Source organism: Manis javanica, chromosome 1, assembly GCF_040802235.1.
Source record: "Manis javanica isolate MJ-LG chromosome 1, MJ_LKY, whole genome shotgun sequence".
NCBI lineage: Eukaryota > Metazoa > Chordata > Mammalia > Pholidota > Manidae > Manis > Manis javanica.
This window is the reverse complement of record NC_133156.1, coordinates 19,523,189-19,547,921: the sequence shown is the minus strand read 5'-3', so window position 1 is coordinate 19,547,921 and position 24,733 is coordinate 19,523,189. Positions and strand designations below refer to the sequence as shown.

The 24,733-nt window shown below is 43.9% G+C and overlaps 1 protein-coding gene across 5 annotated transcripts in view; it reads left to right on the top strand.

Moving 5' to 3' along the window:
• Window positions 1-24,733, top strand: part of DCLK1 (doublecortin like kinase 1) — a 287,302-nt gene that overhangs the window by 253,911 nt on the left and 8,658 nt on the right. For 4 of the 5 annotated variants that reach the window (XM_037012255.2, XM_073229251.1, XM_073229250.1 and 1 more), the window contains 2 exons: window positions 1,122-1,202; window positions 9,995-10,108. In XM_037012255.2, coding sequence (XP_036868150.2) covers window positions 1,122-1,202; window positions 9,995-10,108 — 195 coding nt within the window. Of the gene's footprint in view, window positions 1-1,121; window positions 1,203-9,994; window positions 10,109-15,147; window positions 15,222-24,733 lie in introns of all 5 variants that reach the window. The other variant, XM_037012261.2, reaches the window with a different exon arrangement.

Here is a 24,733-nt window from a genome sequence, read left to right as displayed (position 1 = left end):
TGGGAAACTGAGAGAGGTGTCAGAGGGAAGGCACCAAGGTGGCAGGGGGTGGGCTGACCCAGCCACTGGGATGGAGTTGAAGGGGTTTTCGCCAATAAGCCACGTCTCCAGGAACCGCCACCTCTCAGTGCCGTCCCTCCACGTCATGAGGGCCCCAGGTCGTTACAGACAGGACTGTCTCCTCCAGCCCGTGGCGCCCGGCAAAGGGGTGCACAAAGTAGTCGTCATAGTCAGTCCTGGCCAAGTTTGGAGGTGAATGGAGAAGCTACGGTAGAATCTGTACCTCTGTGCAGATAAATCCTCCCCGTCACAGGGCTGTTCTCACAGCCTGAGCCCAAGGGACCAGGGGATACTTCCCCAGCCGTCGTGTTACACGGGGACCTCTAACCCAGAGCAGGACAGCGCCCAACAAACTCCTTACTAAAGTCTAAGCTGTGCTCTCCTGGCCTATATCACTTTGAACTCACAGGGAAGTCTTTTTAATTTCAGAACCATTCAAACATTTCTCTCTCAATAGTTCCATTTTCTTGGTATTGATTGATCTGGAAACTTGGGAAACAATTTTAACAGATTTCCTTAGACTTCTTTGACTACTAAACAATCGTTTCTATTTTACCAACTAGCTGTTGACAGTTCTATCTTCCCTCCATTTCTTTTAAACCTAAATCTGCCATCTTGCAGTAAGGAGGGAAAAAAATATGTTTTTCCTTTCAGTTGCCAAATGAAAATTTAATTATCATGCTTCAAACTGTGATTCTGTATTTCTATAGTGAACTCACTTAGAAATCGGTCTTTCAAGTGCAAAACCCTAGACCAAAAAAAAAAGGCAGTTAATTCTTTGATCTGTGTGATATGTCTCTTCCACTAAAAATATTTTAGTGAAATTGACTTTCATGTTAATTTTATCTTATGTATTTTGTCTCTCAACGGAGAGGTGCATGTTTACAATTGCGAATATTCACCTTTTCCTTTAACTTAAGGTGTCAGGTGGGCAAGTTGAACTGGTATATTTAACATTTAGAGATTTTTTCAAACTAAAAGAGAACTTTGGCATTTGAAAATGCCCAGATTTCTACCTTAAAACTTAGGTAAATGGAACCAACTGTTTGACTGATTTACAGGAACTGATCACCGTGATGCTGCTGGTTGACGTTGATCAGCGATTTTCTGCTGTCCAGGTCCTGGAACATCCCTGGGTTAATGTAAGTGGCTTCTTTCCTCATATTTTCTCCTAATACTCCTTTTTAAAACTGCAGGTTTCCTAGTGACGTTGCCCCCTCTTTAAAGTGCTGTGTTCGTGCATGTTTCTCCCCCGCGAATGTGCCAGAACAGCTCCGGCTCCCGGTCCTGTCCCAAGGGCCTCTGATGGGTCTGTGCTGACGTGCACTCTCACGGTCCCCTGCACAGAGCATGTCATTTGATTCAGATGGGGCCACCTTCTACTGGAAAGGTGCCCCAGATCCCCGCTGCCCCCCACTACCCTGCAGCCTACATGCTGTGGTCCAGATTAGAGCCGAACACATCAGTGAGACGGAGCAGATGTTCTGAGTCAGTACTGCTTTGTATCATTTCTACCAAGAATACTCTGCAGAAGCCTCCCAGGGCTCCTGTGCAGCATTTCCCAAACCTGGGTGTGCCCGCCAGTCCCCTGGGGATCTTGTTAAAATGTGTGGTGGGTATTATTGTACCCATTTCACAGACGATGGACCTGAGGCTCTGGCGGGTGACTTGCTCTAAGCAGTGAGTTTGTGACAAAGCCAGAGTTTCCAGGTGTCCTCTCCCCAAGCCCGCTCGCTTTAACGTCCTACACACCGTACTGTACCTACCCACCCTTTGTTACACCTGAAAGCACTGGATAGCGCAGGAGAGCAGGTCACCACTGTGATGATTGTTCATACAAGTAGCCACCTTCCTGCTTACGTAGGTTGTGCACCTTCCGCTTGGACGTTCTGGAAGCAAGAGGCACAGGCCAGCTGCAGGCTTACTTGGTGCCAGCAGTTGATTCTCACTGACCTCCACGCTAATTAAAAGCCCATGGTCCACAAATTGTCAAATTGCATGTTAACACCAGAAATGCTGAGAATGTGACCACACAGAATGAACTGGAAAATCTGAACTTGAGACGTGGCCTTTGAAGGCTCAGAAAGAGCCGTGGAGGAAAGAGATTCAGAGGTTACAGATTGCCGTGTTAGATTTTTAAATACATTTTCATCAGAAGCCTGCCAACCGGGCCCACCCCCCAAGGTGCTCTGTCTGATACAACCAGACAGTCACATCAGGGGACAAGGGTCACGCCCGCCGGCGTCTGTGGGGAGGGTGCCACGGAAGGCTTCCTGGAGGAGGAGATGCCAGCACTCCGTCCTGGAGGAGGCTGGGAAGATGTCCAGCAGAAGTGGCTCCCACAGCACAAGGCTATTTGCTGTAACTCTGTGAGTGTGAGCAAATCCCTGTGTGGAAGGGGGCTGGACTGCTACTGGAAACAGTGTGACCCCTCGCCTGCTTCCAAGCCCAATGTCCCTGCAGCAATACATCCCAGCTCACGGGGGGTAAAGAAACTAAATTAGGAAGACTTTTGGCTTCTTTTACCTGTGAAAAAACAAGGTTGCTCATTTTCCTAGGGCAGCACATGCATGTCTCAGCAGTAACTTTCTGGCTTCTCTGCCTGCTTTGTACACATTTGTACACATGGTCCCACTTTGCTGGTAATTAGTTTCCATAGCTCCCCCTGGACCTTGGCCTTCTGATGTCATTTCAGTTTCCCTCTCAGATTCCCTAAAAACATTTCCCAAAAGCAAGGATAACATTTAAGGCATTATCTAGGATGTTTATAACAGCAAAAAAATACCCTTTATATAATTCTAACAGACCTTAGATTCTAAGGGGAAAAAAAAGACTGGTTTTAGTAAGAAAACTTATCAAAACTTAGTATATAAAGTGATTGCTTAACTTTTGAAATGATATTTATGTAGTAACTAAATCAGGAAAGAGATTATTTTCTTTGTCACAACATAAGAAATGAAAAAATATATATATATGTATAAGCTTTCACAACAGCATTTAGTCTTTATTGAGGTCTCCAAATGCCACAAATGGGCCACCAAGTGATCAAAATAAATAAATTAGAAATTTAAAAGGAGGTCTGTTTCACAGGACATTTTACATTTGGTGATACGGTTCTGTCCGGTCACCACAGAGCATGCCCGCTACCCAAGGGCAGAAAGTAATAATTCCATGAGCCCTAAGGAAGTCCTCAGAAATTCTTCATGTGCTCTTATTTGTCCCAGTTTTCTCTATTGTTATTAATAGAGTGACATTTTCCCCTGGCGCGCTTGGCATTGCAAAGGCAGCCTCTTGTGGAACAGAGAATGGAATGTGAGGGCAATAGGAAAACTGTAGTCAGAAGTCACTTGTTCTAATCTTACGGCAGGAGCTTCCCCTACGCTTACATGTTCATACCCTCTGGGTGTGAATCCTGCTGTCCTCCTTGGTGCCCTGGGCCTCTGCTCTGGTATCAGAAGAGTCACAGGCGAGGCCTCTCAGGGGACTGTGCCAAACAGAGGCAGCGTCAGTGCGCAGCCAGGTGTCTGTGGGAGGAAGGGACACCACCAGCTCCTGCCTTGGGACTGTCATTTCCCTTCTTGGAACCTGTTTTTCTGTCTGTGAAATGGAGGTAGAAGAATCGACCTCTCAGGTTTTTAAAAGGATAGAGGGGATCTGCCGGGTATTTTTAACATCACCTGAAAGGACCATCTCAAGCATTGGTATCCTGTAGGTACTTGATAAATATTGGGGAAGTTGGTGTGGGAGGGGCAGCAGCTCTCTCTTCCATTGCTGTGTGCTGATGAAATGCAAATTGTGATAAGTGTTGGTGTAGGAGGAGCTTGATGAAGGAGGAAAATCCCCTAACCTAAAAAAAAAAAAATGTACCTGTTGCATTCTTCAATATCACAGGTACACTTCCTTTAAGCTATTTCCTTTAATGTAGCACAAAATACCAACAGAAATTGTCCTAAGTTTACTTACCTTATTACTCATCTTGTGGAAAACCATATGGTTTAGGAACATAAACTATAAGACTAGCATAGGCAATAATTTATCTTGATCATCCCAGGGATTGGGGAGATGGGTCATTTTACCCCCAAAATGACACTTTCTTGGTAGAAAATGTAGGTTAGTGATAAGTTCACAAGCTTAATTAACATTTCCAAACCCTTTTTCTTATTTGTAATCAGAATGAAATTATCATCACTGCAATACTGCAAATATATGACTATTATTGCATTTTTATTTTCAAAGTACTGACCTTCCTTATTCTGTGTCATTCTCCTGATATACTTGAATCTGTGAATCTATGTTTTACCTCCAATTATTGTCCTGATTTTACCAATGAGGAAACAGGCCCAAAGAAGTCTCTAGCATGAAGATCAGTTTAGCACATGGTACAATGCCTGCGTTTGCCCCTAGAGATTCTGACTTGATTGCTCAGCACTGGCCTCTGGGCTTCAGGAATTCTTAAAGCTCCCAGGTGATTATAACATGAAACCAGGACTGAAGGCCTCTGTATCATTGGAAAGAACTACTTTAAATAAGTCATGTATGTATAGTTATTTAGCTGGTTCAAGACTTCACATCATCTTCCTGGCCTTTAAATTCTTTTTTATATCTTGATCTCACCTACCTGCTCTTTTAAGAAGATACTACTAAGCCAAGATATTCAAAAAGAACAAAAGAATAGAAATAGAGAAAGAAGAAAAAAACAAGCCTAGCTAACCCACCAAGATATCCCATGCTCATAAACAGCAGCCCTTCCCACACAAAATACAGAAGCCCTCATCTTACTATGCTGGCAGAATTTGTTAGAAATTAAAAGAACCCCCAGTGATGCTGTAATAATAAATAAAACCCCTGTCTGAACTCACCGAATGTAAATGATGACATGGAGTCCCACTTTCCATTTGAGCATCTTGCCCAAGTAGATGTGAATTGTAGCTGTAGGGGATGCGCAGGGCCAAGCTGAAGAGGGCCGAAGGTCCTGGGTGCCGTGCAGCTGGGCTTGGGGAACAAGAGCCAAGGGGCTGTACACCAGGCCGCGGGATGGTGCTGCCAGTGAGAGTTCTCTGATGTACCTGGGATTGTTGAAAACTAAGTCAGAATATTCTAGTAGTAAAACTGCTCAAGATAGCCGTGCTTCTCACGCGTTTCCAGATATGACTAATAATAGAGTGTGGTAATGAGCAGAATGGAAATCAGGTTCATGAATCAAAGACACAAGTCCCTGAGGGAGGAGGATTTTCTGAAGCATGCCCCCTGGAATGTTCCCCTGAGGAAAGGGGGAATTCACTCCACCGAGTGACCTGAGTCCCAGCCCCACACCCCTCCCCACAGCTCCCCCGACATCCGCTAGAGAAATGGGGACTAGGAGGCTCGGTCTCCTGCAGACAGCTGTGAGAGTCCGTTTTCCATTTTGCCAACTAATTTTGTTCTGTCAGTTGCAATGCTCTGCCAAGTGGTGGATGGGAATTTCTAAATCAAAAACCGCTAACCTCAAACCACAACCAGCCCGTGTCAAACTTCAGAAACGACTCCTAGAATCTACGTACCAGAATGTATGGTAATGGTACCACAACTATTTGTAACATACTGCCAGGTTTGCCACGTTTAGAAAATTCTGAGCACATTTTTGGCACATAATCTATTCAGAATAATGGCGATAAAGATGTATATATGAAAACATATGTTTTTAATGACCCTATTTATTTTATTGATGCAAGACAGTAAGTTAAGTAGATTTCCGTCACCAGCTTATGCTTCAGGTACAAATTAGGTCCCTGCAAAGCCAGTTGTTTATGTCTTTTAATCCAATTATGCTCAAAGCCTTTAAAACTTAATATAGAAATTCTGTGGACTCTCACAGTTCCATGGTGTGTATGCATGTGTGTGTGCGTGTGTGTGTGTGTGTGTTTTACCTTCTCCAGCTAAGACACTTTATTTCATTGGGAAAAAATCCTGAAATGTTTTAAGATTTATGAAGTCAAAGCATCTCTGACAACTTGTGAGGGTTATTATGCTACTCTCATCGCTTGGGCATGAACTGATAACCCGAGGGAAGCTGCAACCTGCTCTGGAATCTAAAGCTGGAGGACTGAACCACAGGCCTGACCATCTGAAAGAGTTGCTAGGGGTCTTGACAGGAGATTAGGACCAGGACAGAGCTGGGAAATGATAACGAAGGCCATTGTGAGGGTGGTGAGAAAACAAACCCTTAGCTCCAAAGCTGGCAGGGAAGAAAAAAGCCAGGCAGAGGGGAATTTCGGGCAGAGATGGCCATGGTGGGGAAGTGAGGAGGCCATATAGCGCCCAAGGGATGAATCTCCCCCCGTGAGTGAGTTAGGGGCTGCTCCCACGGGCCCTGGACTGTTTGGCTTTTCCGTATGTGCACCCAGGCCATTCAGCACAGTGTGGGCCCATCACAGGCCCACAAGGCCACCCAGTGTCAGCCAGGCCTTCTGGCTCAATCCACGGAGGATGCACGAGCCCTGGCCCTACCATCTCATGCTGCCACAGCCCCGCTGAGCAGCCTCCAGTCCCTCATGACATACGAGTTTCCCACTACACTCCTTGGGGCCCCCTGAAGTGCTCAATATTTCACTTACTGACATCCACCCAAACGCTTGCCAGACAGTCTCTGTTTTTTCAGCCCCTAATTCAATCTCCTTTCCTCCTTATCACTGAGTCCTTCCATGAATCACTCGCATAGCCCTTCTGCAGCCTGTACCCTGCTGCCGAAGGCCCTTGGTGGCCCGGTGTGGTGTGGGGAGAGAACAGAGTCCCAGACCTGGTTCAGTCCTGACTCAGCCACTTTCTAGCTGCATGACCTTGAGCAAATGATTTAACCCCTATTAGCCACAGTAGGCTCATCTTCAAAATGGGACTAATAATGCACATAGTAGGGGATGCTCTGAAGATTGAGGAGATCCTGTATGTGAATCATTGGCACTGGGCCACATAACAGCTGACAGCTGTGTGACTGTCCCCTCCCAGCCTCTCTCTTGGAGCTTTGCTCCCTACACCTCCAAACAGGCCTCCCCCTTTCTCTCCCTGCTGCATATCGCCTCAGAGAAAGAGGTAAGCTTCCACTTCCTGCCCATCCCTGCCCCTTGCATGGAGCATCCCCTTCTCCTGGCTTCTACTGCCTGCTTTCAACCAGCTTCGGATCCTGAGACTACAAATATGCCCAAGGATTTTGTTGTCCTAAAGAGAGAAACCTTCCTCTGACCTGCTTCCTGGCCATGGTTTTGAAACTCTTGTGTAATGTAAAGCCCAAACAGATCACATAGCCTGAGGCAGCCAGGAGCTCTGCTAAGAGATGAGCAGAAGGGTCTCTCGTCTTGGGGGTGAGGCCCGATGAGGGCCTCTGGATCAGGCTGCCCGCTTTCATTCAGGCAGAGCCCTAAACCATGCCCGATTCTCGACACTACCATTTGTTAGCCTGGCAGTCAAGGCATATCATTTCATCCCTTGTCGAACGTTTAAAAACTCCCCAAATTCTAACTTAGGTTCCAAGAACCTGTGGTTTCATCCACCATAAAACAGGTGTTTTTACACACACCACTGAGTTCACCCTCATGTTGAGAACTCTGGACCGCGTGGTCCTAATTCTTGGCGATGTGCATCTGACTCGGCCCTCGCTGGTGCAGTCGGCAGCTGCGCACTGTCCTCAGAAACACCCTCCACGCTTGCTGCTCTCACAGCCCCCTTGCTAGAAAGCTCTGCTTTGGTCCAGAGCTGCAGGCGTCAGTCCCAGGTCTCAGGTGTCCGCGCATGTGATCTTTCATTTTCTCCACTGTTACTCTCCGTTTAAACTCCTAACTAGACATCAGCTGGTTCACTCAGTGTTCAGCAAACATGCCTGCAGGCTTCCCACTCACACATCCACACACCAGAACACCACCCTCCCCACTCTCCCCATCAATATGCTCCCCATCGTTATGGACCAGGTCGAATCCCATATTCCTCGGCAAGTCTACGCTGACTGTTGGCAACTGAAACTATGTCCTCTCCTCTGAGCGCCTTCGGTGTTTCTCGCTTATGCATGAGGCCACTCCTCCTCACGCCAGTGCTTTTTTACAGCGTTGACCTGTTTTCCTCCTTGGCACGGCAGGTGCGCACTCTGTCTCCCAGGGAGCCTGGGAGGGTCTGCTGGGCGGAAGCCATTTCTTCCCCCATCCCTGCCACCCCTCACGCAGGCCAGGACACAGCACGTACTTCTGTGGCCGTGGTTCTGTTCCTTTCCGAGCATCGGCCCACTCGTACCCGAACTGGCTTTCACTTTATTTCTTAAGTTTTCCACGATATAGAATTTTTTTTTTCCATTTTGAATTCACTCTCCATCATTGGAAAGCCTCCTTCCTCCAGATTTGGTTTCAGATGTGACTTAATAAGCATAATAATTATTCCCTCTTCTAGCCATTAATCAGTCAGTCCAAGGATATCAGAAACTGAATATCCACTCAGGACACCAAGCCAAATGCTTATATTCAAGATCACAGAAAACACAGAAAGCGTGGTCATGAAAGGGCAAGAGTGTCATATACATATAATATAGACACAGAAATTTACATGTAAGTTATATATGTGACTTAGGATGTCTGATACAAAATCACCAAACACTCAAAAGAAGGTAAGGAGTACAAATATATGTAATGAAGAAGCGCTAGGAATTTACAGAAGAACCATTGAATTAGATTGTGCTTAATAGGGGGAAAATGTCCTGCAGTAGGTGATTTGGACCCAAGTGTTAAACAAAAAGAAGGATCACAGGGTGCATAAGAGGAAGCCCAGGGCTACTTTTGCTCACCATCATTTCCCCACCACTTACATGAGTGTGAATCCACTGTAGACATGTAGTTAACATTGGCTAAATTAATGAACAGCTAAATGCCGAGAGAAAGAGCCAGTCCTTTTGGAGAGGAGCAAGCCTGTCATGCTTAGGAAGCAATACATTTCTTTTCCAGGGTAGAGCCCAGAAATTACGTGCAAAATGACGGAGAGGATGGAGAGAAGGAAAATAATAACAGGCATTGAAATGTTGCCGGGAATTTTGGTTCTAACGGATAGTGACACACACTTTATTATCCATTCATTCATTTATTCCACAAGCATTTATTAAGCATCTGCTATGTGCCAAAGTGATCGGCTAAGACCTGGAGGTTCCACAGTGAACGAAATACAGTCTCTTGTTTTCCAAGATCATGCAGTCTTTTGTTCCAGAACTAGGAAGTGGTGGTGCATACTGCCGGTGGTGATTGTTACTCTGACGGTGTTTAGCCAAGGAGAGCACCCTGCCCCTCATAGATGGCTCTGGTGGAGAGCAGAAGCCTTAGTTACAGTGAGCCTCCAGCGTGGGGTATGTCAACATTCCCATTGATTGGAAGGCAGTGAGGAGGATTTAAAACTCAAGGAGGAACTTTCTGCCTGAAAGGTTGTCTGGGATTATAGAACAGTGCATTGAGCAGCTGTGCGACCAACCTGAGTTTATTTACGGGCCCTTGTATGAGCCCGGGTCTGTTAGTTTCCTCGCCTTTGGGTCTGAGTGATGGGTTAAGAGGATAAAGCTCTTGGGTCAAAAAAAAAAATGCTTACATTGATTTTTGGTTTGTTTGTTTTTTGATTGTCATGTGTCCCTAAAGCTATGACTGAAATTGATTTTATTAGAAACCAAAAACAGAAAAAAATGATTGTATTTAGAGCCAAAACTCTAAAGGTCAAATGACACAGTCAACTTATGTTTAGCACAGATGTGGAAATGCATGAGACCTTAGAATGGCGCTTCCCGCAAGTGTTTAATGAGAAGCCATTGGTCAGTTTATTTCCGAAATCATGAATTTTAAGATCACTGCCTGTTACTAGAGGATCTTGGCCTCATTTTCCATTTATGTCAGTTTTTTATTTTTCTCCTCTTTTTCATTTCTTTTCTTTTCTTTTTTTTTTCCAGGATGATGGTCTCCCAGAAAACGAACATCAGCTGTCAGTAGCTGGGAAGATAAAGAAGCATTTCAACACAGGCCCCAAGCCGAATAGCACAGCAGCCGGAGTTTCTGTCATAGCAGTAAGCATCTGAAATATCCACCTATAACTTCTTAAAAGCAATCCATGTAAGAGACAGGCATTACCCAGGAGATTTCACCTGGAGACAGCAAAATGGGTCATTTCTTTAGACAGCTCGACCATTTAATGCACCAGGGGAGGTTCGGGGCTTATACATATTCTGTGTTTGGCTGACCATTTCCCTAGGGGTCACGTCATTATCCAACACCTCCAGGGTATCTTGCAATGTATATTAATTTCATGAGTCAGAAAACCTCCCCCTCACTGGACTCCGTACCAATGCCAACTTTTGGGCTCTGAGAAAAAGAGTTCATAGTGTCTGTGTGCCAGGACTTGGTGGGGGAAAGGGAAGCTGAGAGGGATGACATTGCAGAGAGAGATGGAACAGTATAGATCTTTGTAAGAGCCCTAAATGGAAGCCAGAAAAGCCTATCCTGGCAGAAAGCTTACACGGTAAGATTTCCAGTGAAATTGAATTGCTGTGAACACTCAAAGAAATCATGATGTCTTGCTCCTTAGACATTTCTGTTTTTAAAGTTACGTCTTTAACATTTACCATTTTATTGATGTGGCTACACAAGGGCTTTTCTTTTCTTCTGTTCTATACATGCAGACATACACTCCATGCAATCTGATAGCAGCTCTAGGCAAAGAGTAATTTGGGCAGAGCAATAATGAGGCCTCATACTTCCTGGTGTCATATTCTAGAGTAAATGTCAAGTCCCAGATTACTTGGGTTTTTAATAATTTCCTCTTTTTTTTAGAGTATGTAAATTGTAACAGCATATTCAGTGTGAAATCATTTGAGCTATTTTTCTTTCCTGAACAAAGAACATAGACACTACAATGTTGAATTTTAAAAAGCATTTGTGTCACTAAGCAGTACCTTATGCTCACGTAGAATACGGAATGCTTAACCACATCTCTGGTTGTTGTCCTTTTCCTTTGTCTTTTTTGGTTGTGCTAGAGCTTCAGAAAAAAAAAAAAGAAAGATAAATATAAGTGACATATTCAATATAATCCATCCCAGATCTGGGTTCCTAAATATTTGGCATGAGCTTCCAGAATGTGCAGGTGGTACAAACACATGCATATATGTTCTCGTAACTGTTTGCATCCCTTGTTTTTTGATGGAACCCTTTCAGCAGTGAGGTGCATGAGTCTGGGTCACTGGCTCACGAGCACACTGTCCAGGCTAAATAGAATCCAGACCCTTTTAGATGCTCCTCAGTGCCGTGCTGAGGATTTAAAATTGCGAGTTGTTCTTCTTACCACCTCTCTCTGGTTCTTTGTAAGGAAATCCCATGTAGACGTACATTGTCTATCCCCTCTTCATAGATCGTCAATGTCCTTTGTTATCAGCTAACGTTCAGCCAATAATTTTGAAAGTAGCGATCTCATGGTGATTCTCAACTAAAGCAGACATTCTCTACTCTATTTCCATCATTCATGCAAGATACAAGTCTATTCCAGAATGTCTGGCTCCTCAACTCCTTTTAAAATGGACTGCCGGCACGCTTGTCCGGAAAGGGCTGCTCTGCTGCTGCTGCGGAGGGCTGACAGCTGCAAGAGAGAAGCTTTTTCCATCTCTGTCGTGTTGTTTTTGTTTCCGTTTTTCCTGGTCTTTTATTTTAATTAGTCTTTGCTTAAGTTTGCCTTCGCTGCTTCACGATGGTTTGTTCACAGTATTCTGGGCGTCTTATAATGAACCAAGGGCAGGAACGTCAGGGCAATTTTTGAATGGATACACCATACAGATTTGGGGAGAAACCCTACTTTAACCAAGCCTGGATAAATTCTGAACCTGAATCTATATGAATTTATTAAAACTTCATCTAAGTGGATCTCAAAAATCTCCAGTTAGTATTTGAAGATCAAATGTCCACTGATTTCTTTTTCTAAATACCATGACTGGACCCATTTTGAATGCAATTTAGTATCAGTTGCTCAGTTGATCAGTAACATATTTCCTTGGAAACTGTACCAACTGGTAATACAAATTATAAAATGGGCTGTCACGCTGACTGCAATAATGTAATAAGTTGTATGCTTCCTTAATTACTACGAAGTGTTTACAAAAAAGTAATCATAGGCATAACTCAAACTCAAAAACTTGACTTTTTGGAGAAATATCTGAAGCACAGAAGAAATTGCCACTGTAAATTTCAGGGCTCGTTTTGGAAGAAATTGGCTTTCCATGACATGCATTTATGCACCTGCTGCAGAACGCTTTTCCCTCAGTAATGCCCATACCCTCCCATAAGGACCTGGGAAAGGTCACCAGTCACAGGGCAGGGCTAGGAAAAGCGTTGGTTATTAACTTTCAGACTAACATTGGATAAGTCAATTTACACTCCGTAACAATTTTCCCATTCTTAAAGTGCAAAAACGAAATATCAGGGGACTGTCACAAGGAAAAGGAGCTCTGGGGTGAGACAGTATTCCAACTCAGGGTGTAACTGTAAAGGGATGCTACCTGCTGGCAGGCAGACTGTAAGTGGTAGGTAGAAGGAACTTCCTTTATAAATGGTGCACCCTATAGAGACCATTTGACAATTTAATCATGCAATATAATTATTAATTCACCCACGTGACAAAATTCCTATCAGTATAAATATATATTTTTATACATAAATACAAAAAATTCCTATAATACTCTAAAGACTTCTATTTGATAGATAATAGTAAAACTGATTTCAGCATAAATTTCATTCAGACAGAAGCTTTTCCCCATGGGCATGAATGCTTTACCCAAAGGCTATAAAATAATGTATTTCATTTTAAACTGCCTCTATAGGAATGAATTTTTAGAAATTATATACACCCTTTCACGTGAAAAAAAAAATACTATTTATTATGTAGTATCTATCAGCTTATTTTTATAGGAGCACAACAATTAAATCACTAGTCTTTAACTGATGCCTCTTTCCTTAGTTTCTAACTAGCTACCTGATAGAGATTAACGGCGCTTGTAGAGGAAGTGATGACACTTTTTCTTTGTTAGAGTGACAGTAAAGAAGAGTGAACTGTCGTAACTAACACGCTAGTCACGGGTGCGATTTCTGACACGGGCCTCGCTTAACATGCATTGTCGGTTCTGCACCTGAGTGGGTTTTGTTCGTGTTACCATCTTTTTCTTCTCTGCTTCCACTTTCTACATTATTAAGAGCAAAGGAAGGACATATGATAACTTTATATGAAGGTTGCACGAGGTCCTCGAGTTGGCTAGGAGAGTCAGCACCAGCGGGAGGCTCGCAGAGATCACACAGCCCTTCTACAAGGAGGACAAGCATTCTGATGTGTAGGTCAGGCAACGTGTACGTGGACCCCGTTGCTGTCCTCAGAACGGCTACTTCCTGCCTCTCAGGCTCCATTGTCCCTCTGCTACTCTTTCCAGTAGTTGGGGGACACACACACACACACACACACACACACACACACACACACACACCCAGAACAGAGAAGGGGAAACAAAAGGTTATTAAAATGCAATTTATAGACACGAGATGGAAGTAGAGATGACATTTTAACAGTGGACTTCTTGAGAGCTGAGGGAGGGCGGGGAGGCATTATTAGATTTGCTCAGCTTGATGAAGAACCGATGACTAAGATGTCAGTTCCAATTTATTTTTCCTCATTTAATTCTGTTTATTATTTTAACCGATCATTTTCCTAATGCTTTAAAGCTAGACTTTTGCATTTTGCTCATGCAAATAGAGCATTTCAGTCTAATTGAACAAATCCATACTAATCAGTGTGCAAATAATTGTGATGCTAGGAGGCTTAGTTCTTCGCACGGGGCATCCCCATATGTCCTGTCGGGAGACGCTTGGCCTGTAGATGGCAATAGAGACCTAGTTACTAAGTAGCCATCTGCATGGACGCAAACAGAAGCGCAGACCTTCATCTTCCTAAACAGCAAGTGTACTTGGATGGTTTTTTTTCCTAAATTAAGTGAAAGCTACATTCTTTAAAAGATTAAAGAATGCTCTTCTGTGAACACTGGGATAGCCTAGCTTATAATCAGAACACCAAACCCTGCAAGCAGTTTTTAGTCTAAACGCCTGGTGCCCTGGCATGTTTTTGAAATGCCTTTGTGAATTTAGAAGTAGAAACTGCCATAGCGTCGCACCAGTAGCACATCGGGAAACAGGATCTCTCTCTAAAGAAAGCGGTGTAAGTTGTATCTTCTCACGGGTAGAACGGGGGGTGAGCATACAGCACGATTGTTGTTCTCAAATTTGGGGACTGACTCTTTCATTTCTAGGTAGCCAAAGGCTAACATCTTATTCCAGGATGAACCACTTGGAGAATTTATCCTGTCTTCTAGTCATTGTACCTTTTGTTAATCATAAGCACATGTTTTGGATATATGTTTTGAATATACAGTGAACACTGTTTTTCATTTTATTTTCTGTATTTCTATAGAGAAAATTTACTGACTGTTTTATACTATCTTTTTAGTTCTAAAATGTAATTAAGACTCACCTTTAAGAGGAGCTCTGCTTTTGAAGATTAATTCTTAAAGAAAGAAATCCAAATTGCTGTGATTAATGAGGGTCCAGAACCAGATTCTTTTCATCTTTTATTTCATATTTACAAAGCCCTCAAATTTAAGCCTCATGGGGTAAGATTGCAGGGTGGGGGGTCCAATCTGCTTTCTCTTAGGTGGTTAAAGCTAATTTCAGTACTTTATTTCATTGTAAAGCATATGCCATTCTATGGCACATGAAGAGGTGTTTATATCTTTTGAAATTGAGAGGATATTATTAAATGCACATCAAAAACTTGTTTGACAAATTAGATCTATTCTAACAAATTGGCCTCCAAGGTATTCATGAGGGATTAGTGTCTTTTCTTGCCTTTTTATTTTCAGTGTGCAGATTTAGAATATTAGCTAGTCACCCTGCAGAAAAGGCATCGTGACTATATATATATATATATATAAATATACAGTCTGTGAAGAACAGCTTGGTCTGGAGTCTTAATTCTATAGCACAATGTCGATCCACTGAGTTGCCCCCATTTCTCTCTGCTCAGCTGGACCACGGTTTTACCATCAAGAGATCAGGGTCTTTGGACTACTACCAGCAACCAGGAATGTATTGGATAAGGTATGAGATGGTGCAGCGCAACAGTCAGTGTTTCCATGGCAACGTGCTGGCAGTCTCCATTAACCAGTTCCTCCGGTGGATAAACATGCTTTTGATTTGTTATCCAGTCCATATGCTGCTTTATCAGTTTCGTTTTAATCTTGATTGAGATGCCACACCCCCTCATTCCTTTTTTTCAACCATTATTCACACTGACATTTGCCAGCTTTCTCTCCATTGCATCAGTTTTCCTTACAGTTAAAAGGACAGTATATGTAGCATTAATGCCAAAGCATTTTCCTGATGTTGTTAATTAAAACAGTGATTTCTAGTGTTCTTCTGTCCCTTAACAAATGGAAGAACAGTAGCACCGTAGTATACATTCTATAGAAGTATATACTGTCATTTTAAAGTCATCAGCCCAACCTTGACCTTATTAGATGGATGAAACAATGCATTTACACGTTAGCAGTAGAAGCTTCTAGTACAATGAGCTATAGAATGCATTGTGTGTGTGGGTGAGCTTGTGTTTTCAAATTCTCCACCTTTTTGTTTTGTTTTGTTTTCATTTTATTGTTCCCTCTCTTCCCCTGGAAATCCCTTTATGTACTAGCTATTGCATGAATTTATTTCTCAATATTTTGTAACTGTCAGATTACTCAGCTGGCCTGTCTGCTCAAGCAAAAGGGACTATGGGAGGTATTGATTTTTTTAAACTGGGTTAAGAATTCTGTCCAGTCGTTTTCTAGTCTGTAGTCAACTGCACTGGCATGTCCTTCAAGGGGCATTATTTGTGTCTCTTTAAGTTATCCGCAGGCAGGCAGTGGTTTTGGCTGATTTGAGAAATTAACTCTGAGAAGTCTTAGGGGAACTTTTCTCCCGCATCTTAATGTTTCTGAAATGACCTTCAGGTAATGCTCCACAACATAGTGCTTGCTAAGAAAAATTCTGCTCGTTTGGATCTTTGCTTCCCCCAAAGGATGGAGTCTAGTTACAGCAACGTAACAGTTGCCTGATGCTGTCTCATAGATCAGACTCCTAAGTTTTACCAAAAAAAGAAAAAAATATATGTGTCATACATGATGTTGGCCCTGAATTATTACTCCTATTTTCTTCTCCTATAATTAGACACTAGAAACAAAAGGCTTCGGGAATCAGAAAAGGGAATACCTTGACAAACTATCCAAATAAACTAAAATCACGATAATTTCCAAGTCGGTTTAAAGCAAGAAAACATCTAAACTTCAGTAAAATATTTTTAAGTCAATTTTACCTAGAAGGTTCTTTGCATCTTTTAGACGGATATGCACGCAGGAGTTGTACCTCAGCCATTTCATTTACCCAAGTAAATTAGCTTTCTAGGTATAGAAATAACTTCATTTTATTTTTTAACTCTTTTGGGGATATAAATTAATCATGATTTACTTTTGGGCAGACGCTTCTCTCTGGCTTTTTAATGTAGAAGATGAACTACCCATCTTTTACTTAATTACCGAAAGACAATATGTACGCATTCAGAAGAGAGCACGTGTTGTGTGCACATCTCCACAAATGTTCACAAACTCCACCTTTTGCGTGGTAAGCAGCCCCCAGCTCAGGCACAGAACATTTCTAGCCCCTCCAGGGAGGTCCCTTCCCCACCCAGTGCCCTTCCAGTCAGGTCTTACAGGCTCAAGGGTGAACACTGACCCATGTCTGTCTGCATTAATTAGCTTTGCCTGGTTTTGTACTTCATAGAAATTGAATTACCCAGACTCCGTCCTTTTTTTAATTGTATCCCTCCTAACCTCAGGCATATAAGCCAAATATGTATGAGTGAAATTGATAGACAGTTAAAAATTGGCATCAAATATATCTGATTGCTCTTATTTAGACATATCTGTCCAACAAAAATTACACATGTAAATTGACCTCATTCTAAAAGAAAACTCTAGAAAAAGAGAGGGAGAAAAAACATCAAGTAAGTACAATAATTAATAAACACAGCCGAGTATAAAAAGGCCATTTGACTAAAATCCTAGTGATGGTTCCCATCAGCAGACAAAATGACACATCTCTGAATAATGGGCAGGAGCAGATGGGAGATAATCTCTTTTTTCTTCCACACATAAACTGCTCTGTTTTCCAGCTGGGGGCAGTAACAACAATGTTTATAGTTAATGCCGTACTAAACAGTGCACCCAGTATGTAAAGCTAAATTGGAGAAATGATGCTAAAAACTCATCGGCATATATGCTTAATTAGGAAGTTTTATAACGCCATTTAGCCCCGGAACGAACACGCTCTCCTCGCTGATTGCAAATGCTTGCCTTTTATCTCCACGGAAGTGGGAGCATTTGTCTAACCACGGTGGCAGCCGACTTTCTAACATAAACAATCATTACAACCAAGCATCCTTGCTCCCAATCGTTGTGTTTGCAAGGGCTGGTGGCTGTTGCCACTACTCCGAGCAGAACACTTGGGAGTCGCGCTTGCTCTGTGTAAAGCAGCTCACATCAGGGCACAGACTGGAAAAAGCAACTCTTCAGGTGCCCTGAATTGGAATGCCCCACTTAGTAGGCTTTCCGGTGATGACAGAGAAATGGCAGAGGTCTGTTTTCCTCTTTCTCTCCTCCATTCTCTGCCTCTTAGTGGCACTGCTTCCATGCTGTGGCCAGGGGACCAGCACCCTGTTTGGCTCATTTTTCCAGGAGACCTTCCTGCTGTCGCCCAGAGTCTAAGGGGACACTCCCCGGAATGAGCTGCCTGGGCCATTCCACTCCCTGGTGGCCCTGCTGCAGGCCCCTGAAAGCATTTACATCTCGTTACATTTTCCTTTTCTGAAAATGCGTCCTTCTCCAAAGGGGATGTGGTCATGCACATGTATGCCTTTCTCAAGTGATGCTGTCACTGTGGCAGGCGCTGTGGCCAACACGTGGGGAAGGATTCCTGCACGTTCTGCGTGCAGAACAAAGCCACCGCCAGCACGGGGTGACCCAGTTAGAAAAAGCAAGTATCAAAAGAAGCCATGAGCTAAAAAGGCCAAGTAAGATAAAATGCGGACATGAGCTAGGACCAAAGGGTGGTTGAGTTCCCAGGCAGGATGTGACTAAAATGTGCAGATTGGACTTGAGTACCACCCTGAAATGGAGTAATGAGGTGGAGCAGAGGCAGCCGTGCAGGCTTTGCAAGGCTATTAAATGTTGTCATGCTCCCTTGTTACACGGGATGGAGTCAGTTAAATGCATCTGGCCTGGTGCAGATTTGAAAGACCAGTTCCCTGGAAAGCCAGAGAGGAACCCCAGTGTGATGCCAGAAGGGCTCCGCGGCCAGCTGCTGCAGCCGGCAGCCAAGCGTGCACAGCAAGGTGCGGGTTATTTCGCTGCGAGTTACCTTCGCCCCGCTCTGCTGATTGGGAACGTGCCCCCGAATCCATGCCACAGCCCTGCCAAAGGCCAACAGCTGCCCCTGGGCCAGTGAGGGACAACCCACCTTACTCCAGCCCAGGCCTGAGACTCCCTCTGTACCAGAAAGTTTCACAGAAAGGCAAAGCATAGACTGAAACTTCAAAACCACTCAAACTGCTGTCATAGAGAAAAGCCTCCGGCAAGTATGAGGTTTGGCTTTGCAGCCGTACCTTGATGCTAAAAAGTGAGTTATTAGGCCTAGAGGCAAAAGGTGGGCCATGACCTGTGTTCGAATTCACCAACAGTGCAGAAAGAAACACAAGAATAGTGAGATGTTGTGTTCTCTCTCCAGCTCCAACAGGTTGCTCACTGTTTGAGAGTTGCCTTCCTTTTATTTTCAGAGGCCCCTCAAGAGAGGAGTCCAATAATTTAACATCCTTGTTATTAGAAATGAGAACTGCATGGCATTCCAAGACTTCCCAATGGGCTATAATCGAAGCAAGATTTTATGCATTTTCCTGACAATTTTGATGATTCAGTATTGACTGAAAATTCTGTGCTACCATTTATTTTGCCCTTGCTTCAGAATCTCTTTGCCTCTTTTTGATTTAAAAAAAAACATCTCCGCCCTTTTCTGCGTATTCCTTCCTGCCGTAGTTTGATTCCAAATGCTCCGCAGTGAGGTTCAGTGAAATGACATAGATTTTATTAGGTGTAAGTAGGACAGAGCACGTCATGGAGAGCTTACTCATTAGTACTGACACACTGTTCTGTGAAGAATGAGTGTAAGTATCCATATGCTGCAAACCATTCTCAAGTGCATGTCAAACACATGCCATTTTTAGGAACTAAAATGTCTTGCAAATTGAGATGAAATGAATTTGGTTAAAGTTTGGCCACACGCTGCATGGAGAGTCGGTGGTTTTGGTTTCAGGAGGCCCTGATTTGGGGTTCAACCTGTCCGACTTCTAGAAGTGCGACCTGTTCTGGCTCTGATTTTCAAGTTCCCATCTGTAAAAATGAGGACAGTATTATGGGCCTTCCAACACTGTGGTGAGGGTTAAACGAAATGCCCCCACAGGCCCTAACCAAAGGGGGAAGCTCAGCAAACACTGCTTCCTGGCCCTCCCCTCCCTTCCAGGAGAAAGTCTTCCAGTCCACAGTGGAGGCAGATTTGCCGAAGAAAACCGATCTCCCTCCAGACCAAAGCATTTGTTTTTAAAGGAGAACCATGAACTTTTTCTGAGTGACTTGTATGTGATATGATTCATGACCATCTGTGGTGTTGAATTTTACTTGGTCTAGAGCCAGAAATCCTGATGAATTAAAAGTTTAAAATGTTATCCTCTAGGGCAGGGACTGGCGAACTATAGGCATTGGGCCAAAACTAGCCCACTTTGTGGTTTTGTAAATAAAGTTTTATTGGAACACAGCCACACCCATTCATTCATCAACTGCCTGGAGCCACTTTTGCCCTATGGCAGCAAAGCTGAGTAGTTGGATAAGAAAAGCAAAAGGCCTGAAAAGCCTAAGATACTATTTGGCCTTCCCAGAAAGTTTTCCAACCTCTAGTCTAGCAGGAAAACGTTTCTGAAACAAAAGGCTTCATCTGGTAGGGTTGTTAGAAATTGTATCTTCTCCCCCTTGTGGAATGCCTGGAGCATAGTAGGCCCTCAATAAATACTTGTTACATTAATGAATAAATAATTGAATTCTCCAAAGAAGAGACCTTTAATACAGAAGAACCTTGATTTTGAGGATAAGTGTACTTTTTTTAAGTTTGGGTAAAAATTAAAGTTTAGACAAATCATGTAGGAGATGCTCTGGGGGAGACTCCCATTTATAGCAACCCAGGAGTAATTCCTTTAGAAAACTTAAAAAATGGTTTTTGTAATAAAAAGGAGTTACCTTCTAACCTACCTGCGTATTAGTAAATTCCAAATTTTCACAGATTTTCCGAAGATGCTCTGTGCCTGTGGCAGTCCTTTAGTTTACTGGTATGATGAAGGAAAACCAATATAGCAGTTCAGTGGAGCGCCAGCTCTGAGAAAATCAGGGGCTGTAGGGCAGCGGAAGCATGTGAATTTTGTCCTCTAGAAGCCTGAGATGAGCAAGAGGCTATAAATATAACGCTCAGATGCGAGGCCATCAGCAGCCCTTTCAGAGCGAGGCGGATTTGGGATTCTGTTAACCTGCTGGGAGACCTATGTTTAACAAGTGGTGAAGTCCGGGGCATCTCCACCCAGGGAAACGGGGTGTAACATTTCAGAGACCTGCAGCTAGTGAGTGGCTCAGATGCCTCTGGCTTTCACTCCACGAGGCTTCCTTTAGCCATTTTAATGTTTATCGTCACTTTAGGGAGATGCCATGTCATATATCCAGGTACTGTGCCATTCCTGGCGAGACCCCAGAAAGATACTTCAAGCAAAACAAAACAAAACTGTATTAAGCATGACAGTAAAGCCAAATAAAACCAAGGGGGTGGAGGTTTCCATCAATTTGTCAATTTAATTTTACCGGCAAGCAAAACTTTTCCAAAGTGGCAAGCAAGTCAAAGGTTGGTCCCTACAGAGTGAAGGTGAGCAAAGGAAAGGGTTCCTGAGGTTCATCGCCAGTTCAGTCTCCTAGGTAGTATGAATAACGATGGGCTAAAAGGCAAAATGTACAATAACGTTCTTTTATTAATGAAATGAAGATGGTTTTGTGATGGCTAGCAATAAATTAAGAAAAGCCAAAAAAGGCGACACAGTCAGCATTTGCCTCTGAAAAATGCAGTCACTTAAATCCAATAATCACTGCCAGGACAGAAAAGATTGCCTCACAGCTTTAATGATGTGCAGCTCTTGCAAGTCCTGCACGAATGCAGAACAGGAATATTTTTGATCCACAGACTGGGAGGCCTATTGTTTGTTAAGAGAAAAATGTAGCCCATTAGAGCAGATTGATGGTGGCATTAAACATATTCATAGTGTTTCCTAGGTGTGTGTTTCCCTGGAGATCACCCACTGTTACCCATTCAGCCTGTGGACTGGGAAACTGGGGCCCCGTGTGGTTAGGAAACATGTCCCAACTCACATACTCAGCTGAGCTAGGACAGACCGCGGGACCTCCTGGCTTCCCCCAGCTGCTGCCCTCCAGAGGATTAACCTAAAGCGACCACACACGACAGTGTTACGGAGCAGTGGGTGACACTGGCAACCACAACACGAACGCTCCAGCTCCTGTGCTTGATTCACTCCCGACCTTCCTCTGCAGTGCTGTCACCTCTCTTCAGTACTGCAGGGGTATGCCAGATGGGTATATCCTCTGTATTTATGCTGACACCCACACTTAATGTCAGAAGTAATGGTTCCAATCTCTGGGTTCTAGGTGAAGGACAGTGTCATTGCATGGTAACAGGAGAGGCCACCGACCAAGTTCATTAGATGTATCCATCAATGGAATAAGGTTCCTTGGTATTAGGCAAGCACTGGCTTGTGTTTATGCCTGCCTGGTGTTATGGCAAGCAGCAAAACACAGTGGATATGCATTTCTCTAAGCTTTCCAACTGTTTTGGGTGCAGCCACCCGAGTGGCTGAGGTAATGGAATTATTGGAGATATGCAGTGTTTCCTCTGTGTAGGCCAGGTATGTCTCAGTTTTTTGGGTCAGCTTTTTCTCGTGTTTACCAGGGTCCCCTGCCCACTGTTATTCAGCTGTAGCCTGGCACACAGGATAGAAGTCCTTACTGGGTACATATTTTAAGTAACTGGAGTAGATCTTCATACCTGGTTTCTACTGGTCAACTCCAGAATCTCAAGAGATGTCTTGCTCACTTCTAACCTGTGATAATTGGCATCCAGATGTGGCCATGCAGGCTTCAGGTCGTCTTACGAGCGCTCAGTGAAGTGATGGCTTACTGAGAAAACAGTTGGGAATCTTACTGCAAGTCCATTCACGTTGGTTCTGGCAAGGCCACAAACCAGAAGCAAGATAACTAATCAAATCGTAAATTCATTAGGAAGTCTTAAGTTTTAATGGAATACCGAGGCAGTAAGCTGAGGATAACCTTGCCTTAAAAAAAGGTAGGAATGAGGGAGGGGAGTCCCTATTTACTTGATATGTGGGAATTTTTTGTGATTGATAAAGAAAAAAGCACCCTTTCAGAAATGGTTGAAAAGGCCCAGAATTTATATTTGTGATGCAGTGTACATTGGGGGAAAATGACATTTTGAATGTGCTTTTTTTGTGGGGAGTCAAGGGTGGGGAGCGGTTGTCAGTTAGATTATATATTTTTAATAGCAGTACCTTTTTAAAATTATGTAATAGCACACTCTTCTAATTCCTTGCTGAATTCATCTATTTTGATCTACATCTGGGGCTACAGAATTCAGTTGTAAAATTAGAAATGTACATATTTAGAGGCAAGTTTAATTTAGAGTCAGAATTAAAATATTCTAAAGAGGTCATATATGAGAGTGCTCACTCTGATAAGAAGGGGACCCACAACAAATGACTGCTGAGTAGATAAAAAGGGGTGCACAAGAAAAAATTAACTTTGATGGAAGCCTTTGATCATATCTGAAACAAATCATATTCTTAAATATTAGCTTGTAATTCTTTTAACTTCTCACTCTTCTGTATTATAACATTGCTTTGGGTTCTTCCTAAGGTACATAGTCATCTCAAATAATTTAATTCTGTATTAAGAAATACTACATCGCTGATTGTGTGCCAGCCGGCTTGGCATGCTGGAAAATGCTGAGAAGCCCCAGATTCTACCAGCGAGGCGCTTACGTGGTATTTGGGAAATATGTACCCAAAGGGTAGTAGGAGGCCAGTGTGCAGGAAGCGCCAGGAGTTTGGTTTAACAATACTTGCCTGAGGAGTTTGAAAAGAAGAAGTATGATGTAGAGGGGAAATTTGATCAAATCTCACAATTTGAGTGGGTGGGAGGAAGAAGCGGCCACTGCCCGTTGGCACGTGCGCTGGTGAGGATGGTGGACGCGCTTGCACAGGTGTATCGGTGTCACTGCTCCTTGCAGGTGAAGCGGCCCCCACTGAGCTGGCTTCAGCAGAAAGGAATGGATTGCTTTGTGTCATCTGCAAGGCCCCGAGGTGGGGTCTGGCTTCAGGGCGGGTGGATTCGGCGCTCACTCACGGCTGACTTGGCCTCTTTCCACCCTCTGCCCTGCCTCCTTGGGTCACCTTTAATCTGGGGCTCCACGTGGTGCCAGAAGGTGGGAGGCAGCGCAGGCCTGCCGTCCTCTCCTCTCCAAGGTGCTGTTCATTCTAAATGTAAAGCCTCGGCCAGAGTCCCCTGTGTTTTACTGCCTGGGGCGGGTGCCCATCCTGAGCCCAGCGAGGGTGCTGGGGAAGGTAGTAAGCCCAGGCTTGCCCCTGAATCACAAGCCCACCCCCGGCCCACTCTCAGAGATGGGGGCAGGGGCAGCTGCACTGGAACCGCAGGGCACGGGGGTAGGGGGTGTTGTTCACCGTAAGCAGGGGAGTGGGTGCTGTGCAAGAACGTCGAGTGGCCGCTAAACAATGAGTCTGTGGATGTCACAGGATCATTTTAAGTAATATCAGAAACTAGACACTGGAGATTTGTACCGTAGGCACATTGTAAACATTAGGGCAAGGAATTGGACTTTGTGAGGGGCTGTAAATAAATCGGACCTGGGGATAATTGACCTGTCAGCTGTGGGCAGGATGGACCGGCGGTTGGGTTCTCAGGAGGGAAATAATGTGACCTCTGTTGTACTGGCCCATATTTCAAAAGCCACAATGCATAGTTTAGAGTATCTGTTCTGTGCTATGAACTGTGGCGATCAGAGAGAGGATGTCCCAGACTTGGTCTCATCCTGCAAAGAGTCTACACTGTGGCAGGGAACACGGTAAGTTAGAGCCAGTTGTGGCGTAGGCAGGATGCACAGTGGCGGCAGCAGCATCCCCTAGGCTTCATGGGAAGACAAAGAGAAGAAGTTCTTAAAATGAATCAGTCTAAGGAGCTAGAAGCGGAGGGAAGTGAACCCCAGGGAGGAGAGACACGTGGACAGGGACGCCCTAAGCATCTTTGAGTCTTTGAGAGCAAGATGGTTGGGAGCCCTAAACATCAGTTGTGGAGCTTTTCAGGGTATCATGGGGACCTGGGTGGACAGGCAACTAC